This window comes from Myotis lucifugus, unplaced genomic scaffold (assembly GCF_000147115.1).
Source record: "Myotis lucifugus unplaced genomic scaffold, Myoluc2.0 scaffold_116, whole genome shotgun sequence".
In the NCBI taxonomy this organism is placed as follows: domain Eukaryota; kingdom Metazoa; phylum Chordata; class Mammalia; order Chiroptera; family Vespertilionidae; genus Myotis; species Myotis lucifugus.
The window spans coordinates 1,690,073-1,711,097 of NW_005871164.1; the positions used below are offsets into that span (position 1 = coordinate 1,690,073).

At 44.1% G+C, this 21,025-nt stretch overlaps 1 protein-coding gene across 1 annotated transcript in view; it reads right to left on the reverse strand.

Annotated features, from left to right (window-relative positions):
• Window positions 1-21,025, reverse strand: part of NCKAP5 (NCK associated protein 5) — an 859,015-nt gene that overhangs the window by 131,557 nt on the left and 706,433 nt on the right. Inside the window, exons 9-10 of the mRNA XM_023757884.1 lie at window positions 15,370-15,438; window positions 5,213-5,251 (exon numbers count right to left, since the gene is read on the reverse strand). Of these exons, the coding sequence (XP_023613652.1) occupies window positions 5,213-5,251; window positions 15,370-15,438 (108 nt within the window). The remainder of the gene's footprint in view (window positions 1-5,212; window positions 5,252-15,369; window positions 15,439-21,025) is intronic.

Genomic DNA, 21,025 nt, shown 5'->3' on the forward strand with positions numbered 1-21,025 from the left:
GGAGCACATGGCCTGATTAGGGCGAGTACAACAGCTACTGTTTGGACCCTGTCACTTACAGAGGCCAGAACGAGACTACCCTTCTAAGTAAACATTATAATTAAGTGACTCCTCTGTTAGACACTGTTGTCTGGGGCCCGTGGCTCACAGCAGGCGCAGGACCGCCCGTCCTCTCTCGCAGCCCTGCTTTTCCTGTGACTCCCAAGTGCGTCTCAGGCCTCAAGAGGACCCCATTGAAACTCTAGGGTTGTGTCTTCTGAAATAAAAAGGGAGACACAATATACCAGCAGGAAATAATGCCAAAGACTTGACTTAATTTAATCTCATGTAAGAAAGTATAATGGTCTTGGGTTCAAGAGAACAGCCAGGCCTGTTCTCCTTGCAATCTGGATGTCACCAGCAACTGGAAACTGAGAGTAAGGAGTTACAGGTGAGTGTGAGGGCAAAATAAACTGAGCAACGGGACACACTGATCCCAAAGGCCTCTGTGCACCTTAATAATCTCAATTCATAACTTCCCTGGACCATGAACACATCCACAGCGCCGCCTGCACTGGGATTGAGATGCAGATTCACTGCTGTACATTCCTGCGGAGAACAGCTGCTCCAGCATCTAGAGCAAAACCATTACCTGGCCCCCTGCTGAGGTAAATTCAAGAACATGCTGATTGCTTCGAAGCAGGATATTCACCGACATTATCACTAGAGGATTGATGAAAACTATTTAAATCTTATTTTTCACGTAAAAATGAAATTACAATGGTAAGCTATTCCAGATGAATCCCTCTGGTTGGGAGGTAAGGGGCCTGGGCTCTGGGCCCACGTGACCTTGAGGAAATAACTTGCTGGTGGGGCCTGGTTTCTCCCCTGTAACCTGAGCTACTGCACAAAACCAGGCTTTGGAGAGAAGGAATGTCCCCGCTGCTTCCTGGGACTGCTTGTGAAGTGCCAGCGAATCCTTCCCTGAGCGGACAACACACCCCCAGCCTCTCCTCTGGGGAGCGGCTGTTACAGATACTTCCTTCTCTCTTTTGAGGATCCTAAGACTTCTGGAAAAAGAAAAGCCATTTCAGGAAAGGGCTGGCCAATTTCAGACTAACCAAGGATCAAGGACCTCCACATGAACAACTACCATTAAAAGGCAAGGCAGGTCAGTAAGTGTGTGAGCCAGTCAGGCCAGCTCTAATCAGCAGGAAGTGGTGAGGTTCCGGGCAGACTGCAGAGTGTGAGCCTTCATCCTACAGACATTTGGATTAAACATTTTAAGTCTGGGTGACGGCGAACCAGTTCATGTAATTAGAGTGAACCGAGCCCATTACCAAAGCTAGTTGGCAATCTCAGGACTGAATGCTCTCTAAGGTCCCCGGCAATTGTGAAATTCTTTGGTCCAAATTAAGATTGATGCTGAGAAAGCGTGACTCCCAATGCACAGCAGCTCTGACTCCCCAAGTGGCAGATCCTGGATGTTCTTGCTGGTGAGGCCTGGTCCTGCTTCCAGGAGTTTTACGAAATCTGTTGGCTACCTTGCTCTTTTGCTTTATTCCCTGTGATCATAACTAATGGGTGGGTTTCAATACATCTGTGGGTTTTCATAGCATCTCCTCTGCCTGCTGAGGTACTGTGGGAAACAAGTGACTGACTGGGATCGTGGAGGCTGAATGGTGCAGAGGGCGAGGGCATGGGTTCAGCGCAATCAACTGTGGGCTAAAGCACGGGCTATGCCACTTCTGCCGTTAGAACTGTGGGCAAACTGCTTGCTTAGTCCGATCTCACTGGGCTGCAGGGAGAACAGACTGATTCAGTGCATTTAAAGTGCTGGACATGGGGTGTGACTCCTTGTCAGTGCACAGTAAACACAGTTGTTCATTTGGAAAATAATATAATAATTAATTCTTCATAATACAAGAATAAACTTGGTGTTTCATGTACTCACAACTATAAACCTACTTTTGCCAAACCCTATATTAACAGACCCTCTTCGAGGAACCAGAAGCTACACACACCATTGCTAGACCAGCGGATAGGAAACATGTAGGGGTTTGAAGTTCTCTCAGTTTCAAGCTACACAATTGTGTTCTGCTTCTACCTGGATGGCTGTATTTCTAGAGTCAGGGTAAGGGAGCATTATTCTATGATGGTGAAGAAAAAAATGCTCTAGAACTATATGGCTGCCCTAAAGAACATGCAGATTAGTCTGAGGTGTTGATATGCTGAAAAATAGCTGCAGAGAGAATTGCTTTTCTTGTAAGTTTGGTGTCAGTGGTAACACACACACACACACACAACCTGGAGAGCTATATTTTCAGTGAGTGTAACTGACTTAATGAAGATAAAATGTATTGCAGACAAAATAGGGGTTTAGCCCGATTATTGATTTCATTGCACTTGTAGAATTGAACCTATGCTTTGGAGTCATAAATGGAAGTGAGCTGAGTTTATTACTGTCACTTGAGCATTATGGAGCTAAAGGAGGTACAATCTGCTCTCTCAGGGAATCCACAGAGTTTTGAGAGAAATTCAGTTAGTTGACTAGGACAATATTTTACATTTAATAGAAACTGATAAGCCCATGGAAATAATTTTTCCTATTACTATTGTGACGAGAAGCGCACTCTGGGATACTCACCCAGGCCATGCAGGGTATGCCATGAAAACTACTTGTTTGGGTGCCCAGAGAAGAGCTGACGCCAGGGCAAACTTGCCTTTGTGCCATGACAAGTGACATATTTTAAACCTGAAGAGTTATGACTATAATTTCATCTCCAGGATTGTTTTTGTGACTTGGATAAATCTCTCAAGATTTCTGTTTTGACTGGGTCTCTTTAAGAGGTACATCCTGTTTAGAATTAGTTTTCTCATCTGCATATTGGAGACATTTTATTTCCTATATTGTGCTCTTAATTAAAGAAGCTCTAGTGATTTTTGCTTTGGTTTTACAGTCCCTATAAAAACCGGGAGGCACATGCTTCTGCGGAACATGATTCTTTGGGGACCGCAGGAGCCCTAGCTCTCCTGCTGATGCTGTCTCTGAGGCACGCTCTCTCCCGGTAACTTGCCCTTCTGTGTCTGACTGCTAACTGCGCCAGGTAGATTGGATTTGTGCAGCTGGTTTTTGTGGCTAACCTGAAGAGTCCCACTTCCCTTAATATTGTACCAGACAGTTTCCTTGTCTCCTTCCCGGGGCACCTTTAGAACAGCCAGGCCTGAGCAGTCTTTCAGAGGGTACACATAGTGCTCCCTCGGTCCCCGGGTTTGTAATTAAATGAGCATGGAGTTTCTACCACTGAGAAATTGAAGCCTTTGAAAAAAGAAAGGCATTCACATAGGTTGTGACAGAAAGAGTAAACTGTTCTTCAACATCTGTTTCCCCCCTTCTTCTACAATAATATGTCAGTACATTTTTAGGCGGCACATTTCCAGAATGAAGACTTCATCTCCAGCTTCCTTACATGTGGCTCTGTGGCAAAGGTCTATTCAAGGAAGTGTAAGTAGGGAGATATGAAAGCTTTTGAAAGTCTTTCTTCAAGACAGTTGGTGTGTGCCCTTGACCCTTTTCATTTTTTTTCCAGCTTTTCTTCCTTCCTGATGGCTGGAATGTGGACGTGATGACTGGAGCCAGAACAGCTATTTTGGATCATGAAGTAACCTTGGGAATGGAGGCCATATCTCACTGAATAAGAAGATAGAAGGCAGGGATAACGGGGACCCCGTGGACTTTATGGAGCAGTGTCACCATACAGCCCTGTACTGCCTACCTGTGGATTAGATGCGAGAAAGAAAAAACACGGTAGCTTATTTAAGCCACTATTATTTGGGATCTCTGTAATTAAAAATTAAACCTATTTCTAACTTTACATAAATATACTGACATCTCACTACACTATGTGATGTTAATGTACCACCTGAAGCAGTTAAAATCATTTGTAGCAGGAAACATGATATTTTGACAGAAGTAGTTGGGGGAGAAAGTCTAATAAAAATATTATCATCACACTTCTGTAATGTAAATCTAAAATACTATTTATTTAAGTATGTCCGTGAGAAATGGTCAACCCCTAATACAATTGTTTTCAACTGAAAAACAAAATGTCTTAAAATATTTTGCTCTCATTGGCCACATCCTCCTGAATAAGATTTAATCTAAGATTTTCTTTTCTAGAGGAAGTCTCCATCTCATAGAGAAGTGATAGAATAAACAAAATGTGAAGGACCTAGAACAGTGATGGCGAACCTTTTGAGCTCGGTGTGTCAGCATTTTGAAAAACCCTAACTTAACTCTGGTGCCGTGTCACATATAGAAATTTTTTGATATTTGCAACCATAGTAAAACAAAGACTTATATTTTTGATATTTATTTTATATATTTAAATGCCATTTAACAAAGAAAAATCAACCCAAAAAATGAGTTTGCGTGTCACCTCTGACACGCGTGTCATAGGTTCGCCCTCACTGACCTCGAACTTAGTCTCTGAGAAGCACTGTGGAAAGAGGTGGGAAAGAGTCAATAGAATTCACCAGCCAATTTGGGGCAATTCCTGTATTTATCGACTCTGACCCAATAACATTATGTTATATTGTCTGAGGGCAGAATAGGGGGATAGGAAAGACACAGGCATAGAAATTACCATCTGTTTTTCCCCTAGCTTGATAAAGGGATCATTGACAAATGGAATAACACTTCATTTGTTTCATATCTCCACCACTACAGAAACTGCTCTCCATGCTTCCTTCCATAGAGGGACCACAGCGGTTCTGGGAGGTGGGTGTTGCTGCCCCTATTTTACAGAAAAGAAACTGAGGCCCTGAGAAACTAAATAGCTTCCATAACCTCAAAGGTCTCTTGCTAAATGCCTGGCTTCTGTTAATGCTGTCTGAAATAGGCTGTTCATTTTACAAGAATTGGAGGGATCCACCAACTTGCTAACTGTTTGCCCTTGCTAAGTGAAAATGATAGGTCTGCTACTCATCTGGGTACCTGGGAATCTCTCATCTTCAAAAGGCTTCCTATTACTTTACCAAGAGTTTGAATGTTACGATTCTGTTGCTCATTGATGTCACTCCATACACCATCTAATACACACACAATTTCAACCTAAGTGAATAAATAGAAAAGTAGTGCATCTATCAATCACAATTTCCTAGTATGACAAATACGAGTTCCCATCTATTCACATAGGTACTTTGAAAATAATAAAGCCAGAAAGTGACCTACCTTTTGAGTGAGTAGAGCCTGAACAACTTGGTTGGCTACCTTTAAAAAATAAAGAAAAGAGTTGTCAGTATAATCATGCGGCTACACTCATGGACTCTAATTTAGCAGTAAGTTTCCCACAGCTTACTGTCGCTAATTAGCTCCTCATTTGCCTCTGTCCTCTGCTTCCAGGGGACTGATTCTTTTCATAATAAGCCTATCCTTCTAGGTAATAGTTTGTTTTTTCCAAAGGTGACCTTGTTGCTAATTAAGACAGTTATTCTGGAAAGATCATTCATACCTTGATTTTCACATTTCCATGTTTGGAAAAATAATATCTTTTCACACGTAAAGACTCCAAGAAGGCTAAAAACTTACAGAGTACAAAAAATAATCCTAATTATCTGTACACAGTGTCTACACTTTGCTGATTTACAAACCTTTGCCTCTCCTTTCTATTATTTTGCTGTGGGACTATTCCACTATATAGAAGTAAAGGGTGTTCCAAAATTCACGCAAGAAGTAATTTTGATAGAAAACACAGGTTTATAATTAAAAATTGTAAATTTTTTATTGATTAATAAAGTATACAGTATAGGATTATGTATGGAATAGCATATCAGGTAAATGGCCTCCACGGCATTGCTGGCACATACGCACTCTTTTGTTGAAATTTTCAATGACCGTTTTGCATAAATGTGGCTGAATTTCGATGAGGCTCATTTTCATCTTGATGGCTTGGTTAATCGACAAAATTGTCACATTTGGAGTTCAGAAAATCCACGAGTGATTGTTGAGAAACAAATGCATCCACAACGTGTCACTGTTTGGTGTGGATTTTGGGCTGGAGGCATCATTGGACCATTCTTCTTCGAAAATGCGGCTGCTCAGGCAATAACAAAAGAGTGCATATGTGCCAGCAAAGCCGTGGGGGCCATTTACCCGATATGCTATTCTATACATAACCCTATACTGTATACTTTATGAATCAATAAAAAATTTACAATTTTTAATTATAAACCTGTGTTTTCTATCAAAATTACTTCTTGCGTGAATTTTGGGACACCCTTTACTTGCAGTAGAGATAGACTGAATGGTAGAGAAGAGGGTCAACTCATTGGTTCCTGTATACTCTACTTCCCTCCTCCATGTACATTTATGCCATCCATTTGTTGTTGCTACCTGTAATAGTCTGGTAGTTGTTTATTCCAATATCCATTTCCCATTCCTCCTAACTAAAAAGCCCTAATTTTTGACTGGGCATATCAAACTACATTTCCCAGCCCCCTTTGTAACTGCCACTCTGTGACAAACTTCTGGCCAATGAGTTATAAGAAGACTATTTCCCTGGGATTATAGAAAGTCTCTAAGAAGAAGGAGGCTTATCCTTCTTCCTCTTTTTTCTGTCTGGGATATGAAAGTGATGGCTGGAGCTTCAGCAGCCACCTTGACAATGGAAGTCACATATAGTTGGGCAGGAAAATAAAAAACCTGGTCTTGATGATGCATGGAACTGTATTATCTCTGCACTTCTATGTGAGAGGGAAATATAATAGCCTCTGTTATTTTGAGCTACTCCCAACGTAAAACCACATCTTCCTATATAATAAAAGCCTAATATGCTAAGTGGTCGACCGGTCAGCCATTCAACCAATCAAAGCGTAATATGCTAATGATATGCTAAGGCTGCTCAACCGCTTGCTATGACATTCACTGACCACCAGGGGGGCAGACAGTCAACCAGTAGACCAGTCGTTATGACGTGCACTGACCACCAGTGTGCAGACGCTCTGACTGGTAGATTAGCTTGCTGCTGGGGTCCAGCCAATCGGGACTGAGCCAGATGGGCCGGACATGCCCTGGAGCCCTCTCACGGTCCCTCTCCAGCTGGCCGAGTCCCTCCCTGGCCCCGATTGTGCACTGGTGGGGTCCCTTGGCCTGGCCTGCACCCTCTCACAATCCAGGACCCCTCGGGGGGATGTCGGAGAGCTGGTTTCAGCCTGATCCCGCAGGCCAGGCCGAGGGACCCCACTGGTGCATGAATTCCTGCACCGGGCCTCTAGTATAATATATTAACAGAATTCTAATTTTCTTCAGGTATCAGGCAGCTTGGGACAGTGAGTGAAACTGGGCCCCTCTCAGACCAAGGAGGTGGATCTTGATTAATCTAAGCCAATTTGGTAATCCCATTCCCTTATAATAACTGGCTTAAAAGTGGCCACAATTCTAGCGAAGGGCCACATGTAAAACCAATAACCTCCCTGGTATTTCAAGATCTGGCATTTTCTCCAGATAACTACTCAAAATTTCTACACCTATTTGTATTAAAATTTCTTTTTCTCCTGCATATTTCAAAAGCACTTCACAAAAAAAATCACTTACTAAACTTCACCATAACCTTGAAGCTTTGTACCTAATATGGCTTCTATTGATAAAATGAAGGTGGACAGGTAAATTATGTGATATTTTTCAGCCACCACATGACCATTTAGTGTGATAACTGAACCTGACAACATTAAAGATCAAGTCAGAACACTTAACTACCCTAGGGATCAGGTACTTCTCTTCACTCATTTCGTCATCCTTCATTTGTTTAATATAAATCTGTAGAGTATTTGCAAAGCTAGATGACTAGGATGTGTGCCTTGGTTTCAGAGGGTGCACAGCTGGTAGGAAGGCAGCAAGAACACAATTATGTCCCAGTGTGATAAGCATATAATCATCTTGGTATTTCTCACATTCAGCCAAAGGCGAAGGCATACACTCATTGTTTTCTCTTGGTAACAGATTTATTTTCAGCCATGCTAAACTGCGTATGCTTGTATTCCTGTCTAGGATAGTGGGACAGATTGTGGGAAGAATGTTTTCAGGGAGCTTAATTGTTTCTTAACTCAATATTGATAGAACAGCACATTCTTAACAACAGCTTGCTACCAGTAAGTCTCATAGAATATTGAAATATAGGCTGCCATCAGCTTGTAGCTAGGAGGCATTCACACCACAGCAGTACATGACTAGATTACCTATAAATGACTAGTTGAATTGTGTGCACAAGAGGGATTTTTTTCCATCAGAATCCTTTCCAAATTTATGTTTTTGACATTAAGTAAAAAGGACAAGCCTTTTATTGAAACTATAGTTTTGAAGAAAACATATTCTTAGGTATTTCTTTTAGACCAAGTTAAAGAAGCATACCCAAGAACTAGGATAGAACAAAATAAACCATATTTTCCTTAATGGGTACCTTTTCTTTTTCCTTTATCATTTCATTGATACGTGATCACAATGGTGATAAATGCTAGTTAGCTCACACAACTTGACCAAGAGCATAATCTTAAAAATCTTTCAATTTTTAAACATCCATTCCAATTTGTAAGTAACTAAGAAGTTAAAGTCAAACTATATATCTTCTTTATTCTTGGCAAATAAAACACACTGAAGAATTGAACTAGTCACACTGCTTAAAGAGGGAACAATGTACCAAAGTTAATTCATACCATCAATAATTTAATTCTTTTGGATCTCAAACTTTGGATTTGATTTACATTCTCATAAAACTGCCCGATATCAATATTTTCTTTTCTTCCACCAATTGGTCCCTCACTTAAACCAGTCTGTGGAACAGTGGCCGCATAAAGCAGCTCTCCACATGATTTACCAGGAGACAGAAATGAATGTCCTAACTGCACCCACCCGCAGGGATAAACCCATTGTCTTTGCAATCAAGTGTGTTGCCCTCCAGGCTCAACAAACTCTCTCTGACACAGTTCCTCCTGGCCTGTAGTTGGACAATTGTTTGCTCTACCTGAAAATTGAACAAAGATACACGAATGCATTATTTCTTTACCTACTGACACAGGGTTTTACTACCCAGAAGGACTCGCAGGCTCTTTGCGGTCGAGTGGGCAGGCGGTACAAGTGCTTTCCTGGGTATTGTCTATGACAGTGATGGCGAACCTTTTGAGCTCGGTGTGTCAGCATTTTGAAAAACCCTAACTTTACTCTGGTGCTGTGTCACATATAGAAATTTTTTGATATTTGCAACCATAGTAAAACAAAGATTTATATTTTTGATATTTATTTTATCTATTTAAATGCAATTTAACAAAGAAAAATCAACCAAAAAAATGAGTTTGCATGTCACTTCTGACACGCGTGTCATAGGTTCGCCATCACTGGTCTATGAAGACAGCGCCTGGGTTTTCTTACCACTTTTAACTGCATAGCTTCCCTGATGCATCAATAGAACCCTGGTCTGGAGCCTGAGCCCTCTAATAGGTCGCAAGATGATTCCTGGGATGGCCTGTCCTCATGGCATTACACTTTCTGTGCTTAGGTTGCAAATAATCACACACCCCCAGGCTCAGCTAATGAGAACAGATAACTCTCAGTGTCACCTGACAGCTTTCTTCTGCAAAGAAAGGAAAAACAGCAGCTGGGCTGGCCCAGGGGGATCTGAGATGCCTGAGCAAAGCTGACAGTTCCCAGGCCCCGGGCTTGTTTTACAACCTCCCTCAGGCTCTCTGTGGACAGCACCTTGCTTTGCTCTGGGAGCTGAGCAAGGCTGTGGGTGAGGCAGGGATGCCAAGGAGAGGCCTCAGGTCCGCCTCTCCCGTTCTCAGTAAGATCTCAGACAAGCCAGCTCCCCTGACACCCGCTGGTACACATGGTCAGGTCATTGCTCCTTTGCCCTGTTGCTCCCAGGGGTCAGGATTCCTCCCAGCATTCACCTGGAAGGGGTGGGCAGAGGGAGGAGGGGGCAGGGCTGTGGAGTTGTTATTTCTTTGCAAAGCAGTCCCTAGGCTGAATGAGAAGGAACAGGTTCTCAGCACTTCAGGAAGATGGCCCAGGGCTGGGGTCAGGGAGGGAGGTTGGGGTGGGGAGGTCGGGAGGGGGAGGAAGGCTCTGGCAGTCCTCTCCTCACCTGGTGGTCTCACTGCCATCCTTGCACCTGCTGGTGTGGTGTATCATGCCAAGCCAGGGCCAGGTCAGTGAGGTGATTTAATAATTGGGTGAAAAAGCACAGGCTCTGGAAAACGTGCTTTGGAGAAGGTTTCTATGCTTTTTTGCTAGACCTACTGTCCTGAGGAGCACTGGGCCGTCACAGGAAAGCTTCCGATTCCAGTACTGCCCTTGCTGATGTTGAAGATCTACGGACATGACATGTACAGGGTGGGAATGACAGCCCCTATCCACACTGTGAAAAATTCAAGGGGTGATGGACATAACCAGGGAAACCCCTCAGACAGTTTCTGATATAAAGTAGTAGCCCTGTAAATGTTAAGTCTGCACTAAGTCCCTCAAACTTTAGAGAATAAAATGCAATTTCAGCTCATCAGTTAGAAAGAATAAGGGACTCTATTTGGAAAGGGATGACGTGTGTGTATGTGTGTACTATGAATGTGTAAATATAAAGTAGTAAGCACCTATATTATTTATTTAACCTGTTAAAAAAATCCTGTAAAATACTGGGAGTGGGAGAAACTCATTAAACATATATGTGGTATTCCAGGGAAAGCCAATGTGGAAATTAATTTCCATTCATTCATTTAGTCATTCAGTGAACGTGCATCAAGTACCAAGTATGAGCCCAGAGTGGTGCTGAGTCTTGCAGAAACGATGGGGACTAGAGCATAGGTCCTGCCTCATGTGCTTGGGGTCTGGGGCAGGACAAGAAGCAGGTTTCTGCTGATGTCACCATCCTTTCATGAAGTGAGCATCTGACCCAGGTGGGGGCCATAGCAGGACCATCTTCCCCCTACGTCTATCCAGACATTGATGTTAAAGATGACTTAGGGCCCGGATGTGGGATATGCCACGAGCGTGCGCTGCTAATGAGTCCACAACCCCGTCTTGGTGTACAGAACAGGAACCAGAGAAAAAGCTCAGAGCTACTCTTCACAACCCCCCTCTGCCTTTATCTAGTCTGGGTTTCAAACGAGTGCTGGTGCTTTTTCTTTGTCTGAACTGCATCCAAAAGCCTCATTTTCCCTGCCCTTGTGCTCTGAAGTGCAGGCATAGGGAAGCCAGGAAGAGCTCCAAGGTGGCACCCTCCCCGAGGGACCGGAAGCCTGGCCAACTAACTCCATGGTCCGAAGGAGGCAGGTTCTCCAGCGTCTGTGTGCAAAAGCCTCACCTGGGACATGTGTTGACGTGGCCAATGCCCTCAGCCCTCCTTCTGCTTGGAAGGGCCGCGTGGGTCCGAGGACATCTTTCTGACAGGGAAGGGCCCAGACACACTGGGAAGCACTGACATAGGCTTTACATCTGCTTCCTGCTGGGGAATTGGAAATAGCCCCGTTTCCACATGTGTCTGCTGTTCTTCCATCACATCCAAGTTTAGTGAAGCTTTCATCATGGAAACTTTCTAAAAATGCTCCCTAAGGCAGAGCATTCAGAGAGCCTGAGGGTGCTGGTTCCTAATTGTGGGTGAACATTTTACCCCCCCTCCTGGCACACTATAAAAACTCTAATGCCCCGGGGCGGGGGCGGGGTGGCATTCCATCCACAATCAGATGATCTCTGAGGTGGGGCCCAGACAGCAGTCTTTTTAAAGCTCCCCAGGTAAGTCCAACTGGCAGGTCAGAGCCAGAACCACATGCCCTTCTAGATCCCAAGTGTCACCTGCTCCAGCTTCTTGTGCTAAAGATCCCTTTCAATTCCTCCCTGCACCACCCCGCCCCTCCCACCATTCCTCCTGCCCCCTGGTGACCGTGCTGTGTGCTCTCTAAGCCCCCAGGGCACCCCATTTCCCATCAGTTCCCCTCACATCATTCCTGTGGCTACCACCTCCTCACTTCTGCTAGGCTGGAGGCACCCTAGGGCCTGGGGGGAGGTTGACTTCCAGTAAAGATTTGTAGGGCACAAGTGAACCCATCTACTAAATGCAAGGAGCAGTTTGAGGAGATGCTATTTTACTTATTTTATATGTGCCATTACACTTCTCTACATGAGAAGGAGTTGGCCTTAAAGGGACCGGTCAAAGCAATACTGAGAACAAACAGCAATTTCCTGCTTGCCTGTAAACCTGTCAAACAGTTAGATGATGACCTTAGATTCAGACATTACAACCTGATCCCCCAGGGAAAAGTTCAAGAGCAGCCCTGGGCTTTGCCTTTTGCCTTTGTGTTGTAAGGCGAGGAGATGAGGAGCCAGGTAGAAGCAGAGATGATGGCGAAGTGGAGAAGCATCTGTGTGCACGTGCCTGTCTAGCAAGCCTGTGTGTGTGTGAGTGTGTGTGTGTGTGTGTGTGTGTGTGTGTGTCCAGGGATGTGGGTCTGTTTTCTTCTGAATAAGCACACCCACTCATTAGAACACACAGAAGGAATTTCTGACTCCCAAGTGTTCTCCCCAAGTCCTCAATATATCCTTCATTTCCCAGAAAATAACAAGTAGTGCAAAATGGATTGAAGAACATTTCACATTTATGTTTTATCCATCTGTGCATGTTTTCTGAAACCCACTAGCAAGGAAATAACTTACAGGAGACCTTACCTTGTTAGTTTGTCTAATTAGGATAAACAGCCTTGGAAAGGATTTCCAGTTGGCATTATTACTACATTCAAGTATCCCTCTGAGAGTGTTCTCTTACAATGCATGGAAACGGACCGTCTACCCTCATGCAATTAGTTACAAAACAACTGGCATGTGTAATCAGGGGCCCGCATTCACGAATACAAAACATTTGTATTGCTCAAAGGTGCTTCTTTGCTGCAAATCACCTCTTTGGCAACAGCTAATGTTTGCAATTAAGAACAGAGGAGCACTCCCTCTAGAAAACCCCGTCTTCAGTGAAAACTTTCTGTGAAATGATTTTGTGGGTGGAAACGTATGTTTTGCGAACACGTTCTGATGAAACCTTGAGAATGAATGCACTGGGAACACAAGGAAAACAGAACACAAGTTTCCTTAAAGCAGTGGTTTTCAACCTTCTGGCCCTTTAAATACAGTTCCTCATGTTGTGACCCAACCATAAAATTATTTTCGTTGCTACTTCATAACTGTAATGTTGCTACTGTTATGAATCGTAATGTAAATATCTGATATGCAGGATGGGCTTAGGCGATCCCTGTGAAAGGGTCGTTCGACCGCCAAAGGGGTCGCGACCCACAGGTTGAGAACCGCTGCCTTAAAGCATGCTGAGAGCCTTTGGATTGCTGGGGAGGGGTGACTTGCAGGGGAATTGTGACAAATAAGACGTTACTGTGGTGTGATTCACATGAATTTGACTTCTGAATACAGATTAGGTCTCCTTGGAAATTTCTGCGCAGGAGGTTAAAGTAAAACTTTGCTGCTCAATACATGCGACCCAAGGGCAATGTCTGTTCCTTTAAATATCCTTGGATCTATTGGATCTTTCTTGCCCTAAACTCTGGTTGGACCAAGAACCTGGGGAGCAGGGGTGAGAAGTGCCAGGCTGGTCTCACAGGACTCTGAGTTGTCATTTTCCCTTTTATGTCAACTTTACCTTTGGACGTTGTAAAGATTGCTGAGCTTTTTTAAGGCCTGACAGGGCAGAGAAATGCAGACACCATTTTGAGCTGCATATATTAAACAATTAAAATATTAAATGCTAATTGAATTTTTTCTGGGGACCTTTTGAGGTCCCTTCACCACATATAGTAAATGTAATGCCAAGTGGCCTGTGCTCTGAGGACGGCCCACAGGTTGCGGGGTGTGTCCGCCCCACCTGGCGGGCTTGCTGACACAGATCACCTGCCAGGCCCCTCGCATCTGATCCCACAGGCCTGGGGTGGGGCTGAGAATGTGCATGTCTAACAAGTTCCCAAGTGAGGCTGATGCTGCTGGTCCAGGGTGAGCCTTCAGGAATCACTGGTGCTGGAAACACCAGCACAGGGGACTCTGAGGAGGGGCCTCTGCCAGTGTGAGGGGAGGAGATTGGGGTCTGGTGGTGATGACCTCAGAACTGGGGCTTGAGCCTGTGTTCTTTACAGTACACACATCACCTTATGGGACACTGGGGGTGGGGGTGCTGTCCGGGGGAAGACAGGGGGAAGAAAAATCAAGAGGAGTTTGTTGGAAAAGGTTTCCCAATTCTTAGTGAGGAAGAAAAGACATGGTGGCATTTCCACGGGTAAAGTCATGGAGCCCAGTGAAACGGAGTTTTCTTATTTTCTTAACATCTGTGTCAGCTATAGCATAACAATTGTCAAACTGAATCTCCTAGAACAGCGGTTCTCAACCTGTGGGTTGCGACCCCTTTGGCGGTCGAACGACCCTTTCACAGGGGTCGCCTAAGACCATCCTGCATATCAGATATTTACATTACAATTCATAACAGTAGCAACATTACAGTTATGAAGTAGCAACGAAAATAATTTTATGGTTGGGTCACAACATGAGGAACTGTATTTAAAGGGCCAGAAGGTTGAGAACCACTGTCCTAGAAGGACATGTGCAAGTTTGCAGACAACTAAGAAAGTCATCCCATTAGATGAATAACTCTGATCACCAAGAAATCTCAGATGAGAGCTTGTTGGTGTGGCGAATGGCCAGTCCTGCTGGAGGATACAGTAGGAGCAGACTCCTGACAGGGGTGTGTGGGAGAATGAGGCCCTGCCCACAACTTCAATTCCCCCCTCACCTCTCAGGAATTCTGAAACGCCCACCATCTCTGCCTTCATCTCTTCATTATGATCAAATAACATTTCTCAAGTTTACTCGTGCACGGACCCTGTCTTCTTCCATTCCACTCAGATTTTCTCCTTCGAGTCCCTTTCTCTCTTGGCGTGTTCTCAATATGCTGATCTTTTCACTCTGGCTGATAACTGCGCGCATCGCCCCGCCCCGCCCAGTCTGTGGGGTTTAGCATTTCCAGAAATGGCATCCTGTGTGAACTGAGATGCAGGCTGGGCTCGTACTTGCTGGACAGAGGAATTCATCATACAGGGAGGCACACCCAGCTGTGCCCCAAGAATATTAAACAATAACGGAAGGAACTTACAGATGCCTGTACAGTGGAACAGGAAGAGAAGGGAAGAGGGAGGGGCCGGGGAGGGAGTGACTGAGCTTCCTTCTCAATGTGCACGCTTTCAACCTCCCTTCGGAGGACAAAATGGCCCTGCCCTGTGGAGGCTGTGATGGACGTATGTTATGATCTCACGAAGGAAATTCTAAGCAGCGCGGCCCCTCATCACGGAGCTCTCCTTCCCACTTACCTCGTCGAGGCATCGCTCATACTGCTCCCTTTGATTCTCATTTTCCAAAGCCAATGCTGAATTCTCTGCCTGCAGCAAGATACAAAAATAATACAAATGAATCAATGAAGCGTTGTATTACCTGGCAACCTAGTCAAGGCAGCTACTCCACAGACCTCCTCAGGATCAGAAGAGCCTTTGACGAGTGTGCTCCGAGGACCATTATAGATATCTCAGGGCTGACTTCTGTGTTAGCCTCCTGCGTCACAAAAATGCATTCCCACCTAAGGAACTGTGACCCAGAGATGCTGACCGCGTAGAAGCCAGCATGTGAGAATGCTTGATGTGAGTGTCCCACAGAAAGACTACAATGTTCATTTCATCCCATGAAACTGTAAATGTAAGAAATGTCTTAATCCACTTCGTTTGCACCAGCCACAGCTTCACGACCCGATAAGTGTGTGGACCACAGAGAAGAATCTCAGGTAAACTCACCAAAGTGCGATTCCGAATTCAAACTAAACATGTTTTCCTGGTTAATCAATGACTTTTGAACTTAAGAATACAATGAGAAATTTAAGAATTGAATTATGCTTAAGTTTCCTTCTCCCTGTCTCTCTCTCTCATTTTAGAATTTCTGCTTTTCTGCCCCTCAGAGCCATGTGTGTATCTAAATGCTATATCAATTACCATACCAAGTCTGTCAAACTCAAAGGCTAACATGGGCCAAATAAACGAGGCATGTGGCTCGAGTGCCGTGAGTTTGACATGCTTGCTCTATGGTACTAGGTGAAATATGGTCATTCAGTTACCATGTGAAATAATAAAGGGGAAATCAATCAGAATATGCATGTTAGATGGTAGGGGGATCATGCCATGGTGGTGTAAGAACCGCCCTCTGCATCCTGTGGCCTGGGTCCATTTCTATCACTGTTGGCCCAGCCTGACTTCCAAACTGTACAAGTTACTCCTCCTCATGGCTGCGACTGTGACCACCCACCCACCCCACTTCCCTAGCAAACATGGCTCTACCAGCCCCTTCCCTACAATCTCCCTGACAGGGGAGGGGGCGTAGAGAGCTCTGAAATAATTATTTCAAATTATGGTATAATTTTTAGGTGGCACATAGACCAACATGTTTTCCTTTATAGTTTCTTCCTATCAATTATTTAAAAAAATTATATTTGGAAATAATTTCACACTTACAGATAATTTGCGAGAATAGTATGAACTGCTACCCTTTCCTCAGATGCACCAACTGTTAACATTTTGCTATCTCATTCTTTTTCTTTTTTTTCCCTGCAACTTGAGGACAAGTTGCAAACATGATACTCTATAGCCTTAAAAACTTCTATGTATTTCCTAACAACAAAGATATTCTCTTACACAACACAGTTTAGTTTCCAATGTCAGGAAATAACATTAATACAGTGCCACAATCTAATCTACAGTCCTTATTCCAATTTCATCCACTGTCCCAATAATGTCATCGTAGCACATTTCTTCCAGTTCAGAGTTCAATGCAGGATTATGCATTGCATCTATTTGTCATTGGTCCAGAACCTTTAATCTGAAATAGTTCCTGTTTTTCATGCTGTTGACTCACCCTTTCCTTCTTTTTCTCCTTCCCTCCCTCTCTCTCTCTCTCTCCTTTCCTCTTTTCCTACCTCCCGTCCTTTCTCTCTCCCTCCCTCCTTACTTTTTTTCAAAAGTAGAGGCCAATTATTTTCTGGAGTGTTCCTAATTTGGATTTGTTTCAACTTTCCTCATGCACACCTGGCAGGGATAGCACAGGTGATGCTGGGTCCTTCTCAGTGCATCATGGACTCACGCGATACTCACGTGTCCTCTCATTGGACAAGTTAACTTTGATCACTAGGTTAAGGTGGGACCTGCAAAGTTACTCTCTTTTCCTTTACAATTAGTAAGTAAATCATGGGGAGGTACTTTGAGGTGATGAAAAGAGCTCAGTCCTCATCAAACTTGCATCATCGCCTGAGTTTAGCAACCACCCATGAGTCTTCCCTGAATCAGTGATAACTTTGTTTGTAAATGATGGTGTCTATCATTTCTCCACCTACATTTTTGAGTTTTCAGTTAATCAAAAGAAAGTGCTTTTCCTAATCATTTATTAGTATGAGTAATTGGATTCTTATGTTATTGGAAGGGTCAGAGGTTATTACTGTCAGTATTTATTTGGATGATCACATTGCCCTGCTTTGGGAAGGTGAACCCCATTATGCTGTGTCCTTTTGACCTGTTTCATCATTTAAGAAACATTTTCTTCCTTTTTTGGCACATGGAAATGTTTCAGGTGCATTTGCTTTTGCCTTGCCCCATCCCTGAAATGGACCATTTCCTCAAGGAATCCTGCTTCCTCAGCAAATGCCATTTGGAAAGTAAGACCTGGTGTTAATGTGTGTCAGTTGCTACAGAGGAGTCATTGCTTCCTTCCCTCACAGAGACAGACAGACAGACAGACAGACACACACACACACACACACACACACACACACACACACACACACCCCTCTCAACCCCAGAACAATTATTCCTTTTCCTATTTTCCTACTTGTATCTTCTTTTTTCTAGATCATGGGCTGCCAAGATCATACTCAGTTCTTCAATCCTACAATGCATACACAATTTTTAACCACAAAAGACAGTATTGAAAAGAATTCACAACTGTTTTTTATAAAGAAGGTACATAGTGAAAAGAATGTGTTCAAAAATTACTAGACTGGTTCCCCCAACATTTAGTGTGGTTATGCTATTTATTTGAAATTCAGTTCACTTATATTTTTCTAATAGTATTCAAATCTAATCTCTCCTCTTCTGTTGGTTATATTTTTGTTTTTGAACATGGAAACACATTAACATGATCGCAAAAGTCAAAACCATACTAAAAGGCACACTCAGTGAGGTACCCCTCCCACAACCCCTTTTACATCCACACTCTTCAGGTTCTTTACTCCTTTTGTCTGACTTTAGTTGTTACTACCTACCTAGTTAAAGCCATGCCCCTTAACTCCCTCCTATGACATATGCCTCAATCACTTTCCCTCTCACTCCCTTTCCACCCACTTCCTAGTTGCATCCTTTCTACTTTGTCAGAGAATATCATGGTCACGTACTATGCTTTCACTCTTGCCCTTTCCCTTTAGCCTCCTTAATGGATGACAATTGGAGAGGCCATTTATTTCTATACCATCATAAAATTTCCCCTCTTCCTTTTTCCTTCACAAACACATTTCCAAATGGCACTCCCCCTGCCTCCCTTTTCTCTTTGCTTCCTTTTCCCCAGAACATTGCCTGTCTGACAGCTACCTCAGGCCTCACACTGGCATGTCCTGCCCAGAGCTGCCCGGGGAGCCAGCCCTCTGCACCTGTGGTCAGTACTGAGCGTGTGCCATGGGACCTTCTCCTCTGGGAGTGCTTTCCCCACACCCTCTGCTGCCATCCTCCGACACACACCCTACGGACAGTTCTGTGGGTACTTGGTGTTCATTTTTCTACTTACAGGAATTTGAAGTCCTATTGTTCTGTTTTCTGGTAATGCAGAAGGCGTGGGTTATGTGTGGTTTTCTTTGTGTGTTCCTGATGACTTGAATGTGTGTTGTTGTGTTTTGGGGTTTTGTTTGTTTGTTTGTTTGTTTTTGTTGTTTTTTCAGATGTATCATAAGTTTCAGATTTAGGCCAGTTTGTTACTCAGCAATGAAACTGGGGTGAAGAGTTGAGGCAGCGTGCTGAGGGAAGACCTGTTTGCAGGTGCTCTTGCTCTAGGTCCTCTGGACCTTACTCATAACTTGAGGCCCGGGATTCAAACCCATTTCTTCTTCAGGTTTCAGTTCTAAATCTTGGCTTCAACCTTGTCCCTCTGGGCTCCAATCCCTGTTTCAGCTACACCCCCAACCTTCCTGTCCCTGAGGCGAGATTTTGCCCTGTTTTCCATCCCCCTCGTGGACAGATATCTGCCACACAGCCCGACCCTTTGACCCTCACACTGACCCTCTGTTTGAACTTTGAAAGCATTGGTCAGGCACAGACTGCTTCTCCTCCTCACGCCCCACCCAAACCAGACTGGGAGCTGGGTCTGGCTCGTGGCTGTTCCCTCAGGGATTGCTCAGGCTGTCAGAGCGCAGCTGCTGGGCACCACGGTGGGTAGAACCTCTGCTCTCCTCACCCGGGTGGGAGGGCTGGGTCCACGTGCCAGTTTCGTTCCAGTGCCGTTTACCTGGCAATACCGGGCTGTGTAACCTTCAGTGGGTCCTTCAACCTTGCTGGGCTTACAGTTCTTTACCTAATATCCTAAGGGAGTGGTCGGCAAACTGCGGCTCGCGAGCCACATTCGGCTCTTTGGCCCCTTCAGTGTGGCTCTTCCACAAAATACCACGTGCGGGCGCACACATACAGTGCAATTGAAACTTCGTGGCCCATGCGCAGAAGTCGGTATTTTGTGGAAGAGCCACACTTGAGGGGCCAAAGAGCCGCATGTGGCTCACGAGCCACAGTTTGCCGAGCTGCAGTTTGCCGACCACTGTCCTAAGGGAACAACCTCGCCAATCTACAAAGTGACTTCCAGTTCAAATATTCAGATGCCATGATATGGGAGAAACCACTGGAATTCCGATTCTATGAAACTTTTCTTTGGAGAAATGTAGCTTTTGCAAAGCCTGCTGGTTTTAGGGAGGCAATGGCATGAGGGTAATGGGAAGAGATAAAGAAGAGCATGGCAATGCTGGTTTACACCGTTCTCACTATAAATGTCTTGGGGAAAAAATGGGTAAGGAAATAAAGCTGAAAATGGGAATTTATATGGAATGTCTGTATCGTGCTCCTACCCACAGTATCACATTGCAATAACACTACCTTCGATCTGTTCGGATAATTGCAGTCATTATACCGTTTACATCGCTTGCCTCACATTTACAGCTCTGACAATCTATTACAGGCAAGTAAATTAAACACCTAACAGGTGCTCGTGAAGACACAATAGTCACATTTACGGCTAATGTGTTCAGTTACAGAGACCAATTTAATTGATATAATCCTAGATATCCCAGGGGACAATGGAGATATTAACAATTATGCCCGTGAAGTTAAAATAATCTTGAACTCATGATTTTCTTTAATCCATTTGCATTTATTAGAAATTCAGGATTAACCTGCTACTGACATGAGACAAAGGCAAGAAAAGAAAATCCTTAATTAAATGTGATTTAAAGAAACAGTTAATATTTGTATGGCAGGGATGGGACAGATAAGCAGGAGGGAAAGAAAATGTAGGTGTTACTACTGAGAATTACAGAAATGACAACACGGGCCTTCCGCACCTTAAATAAGTGTTAGTAAGCCAGTGCACCCAGAGGATGCAAAGAGAGCATCCACATGAGCACAGCAGGCTCTCTCTTCTGCCTTTTACCCCGCAGCAACCAAGGCCTTGCGCTGGGCTGAGTCCACAAGTCAGAGGACCTCCCGCTCTGTGGTTCCCCATGACTACCAATTTAGGGACCTAAATATGTTCTGATTTCATCTTTAAAGTCCTCAAATGTCTTTATAAAGTGAAAGAGTCTCACACAGAATGTACACATTGTTTTGGTTTATTGTGCAGAATGGGTAGGAATTAATGAATATTTAAAAGGAACTATGTTACTCAGAGGTCCTGCTCTGTGGTTAG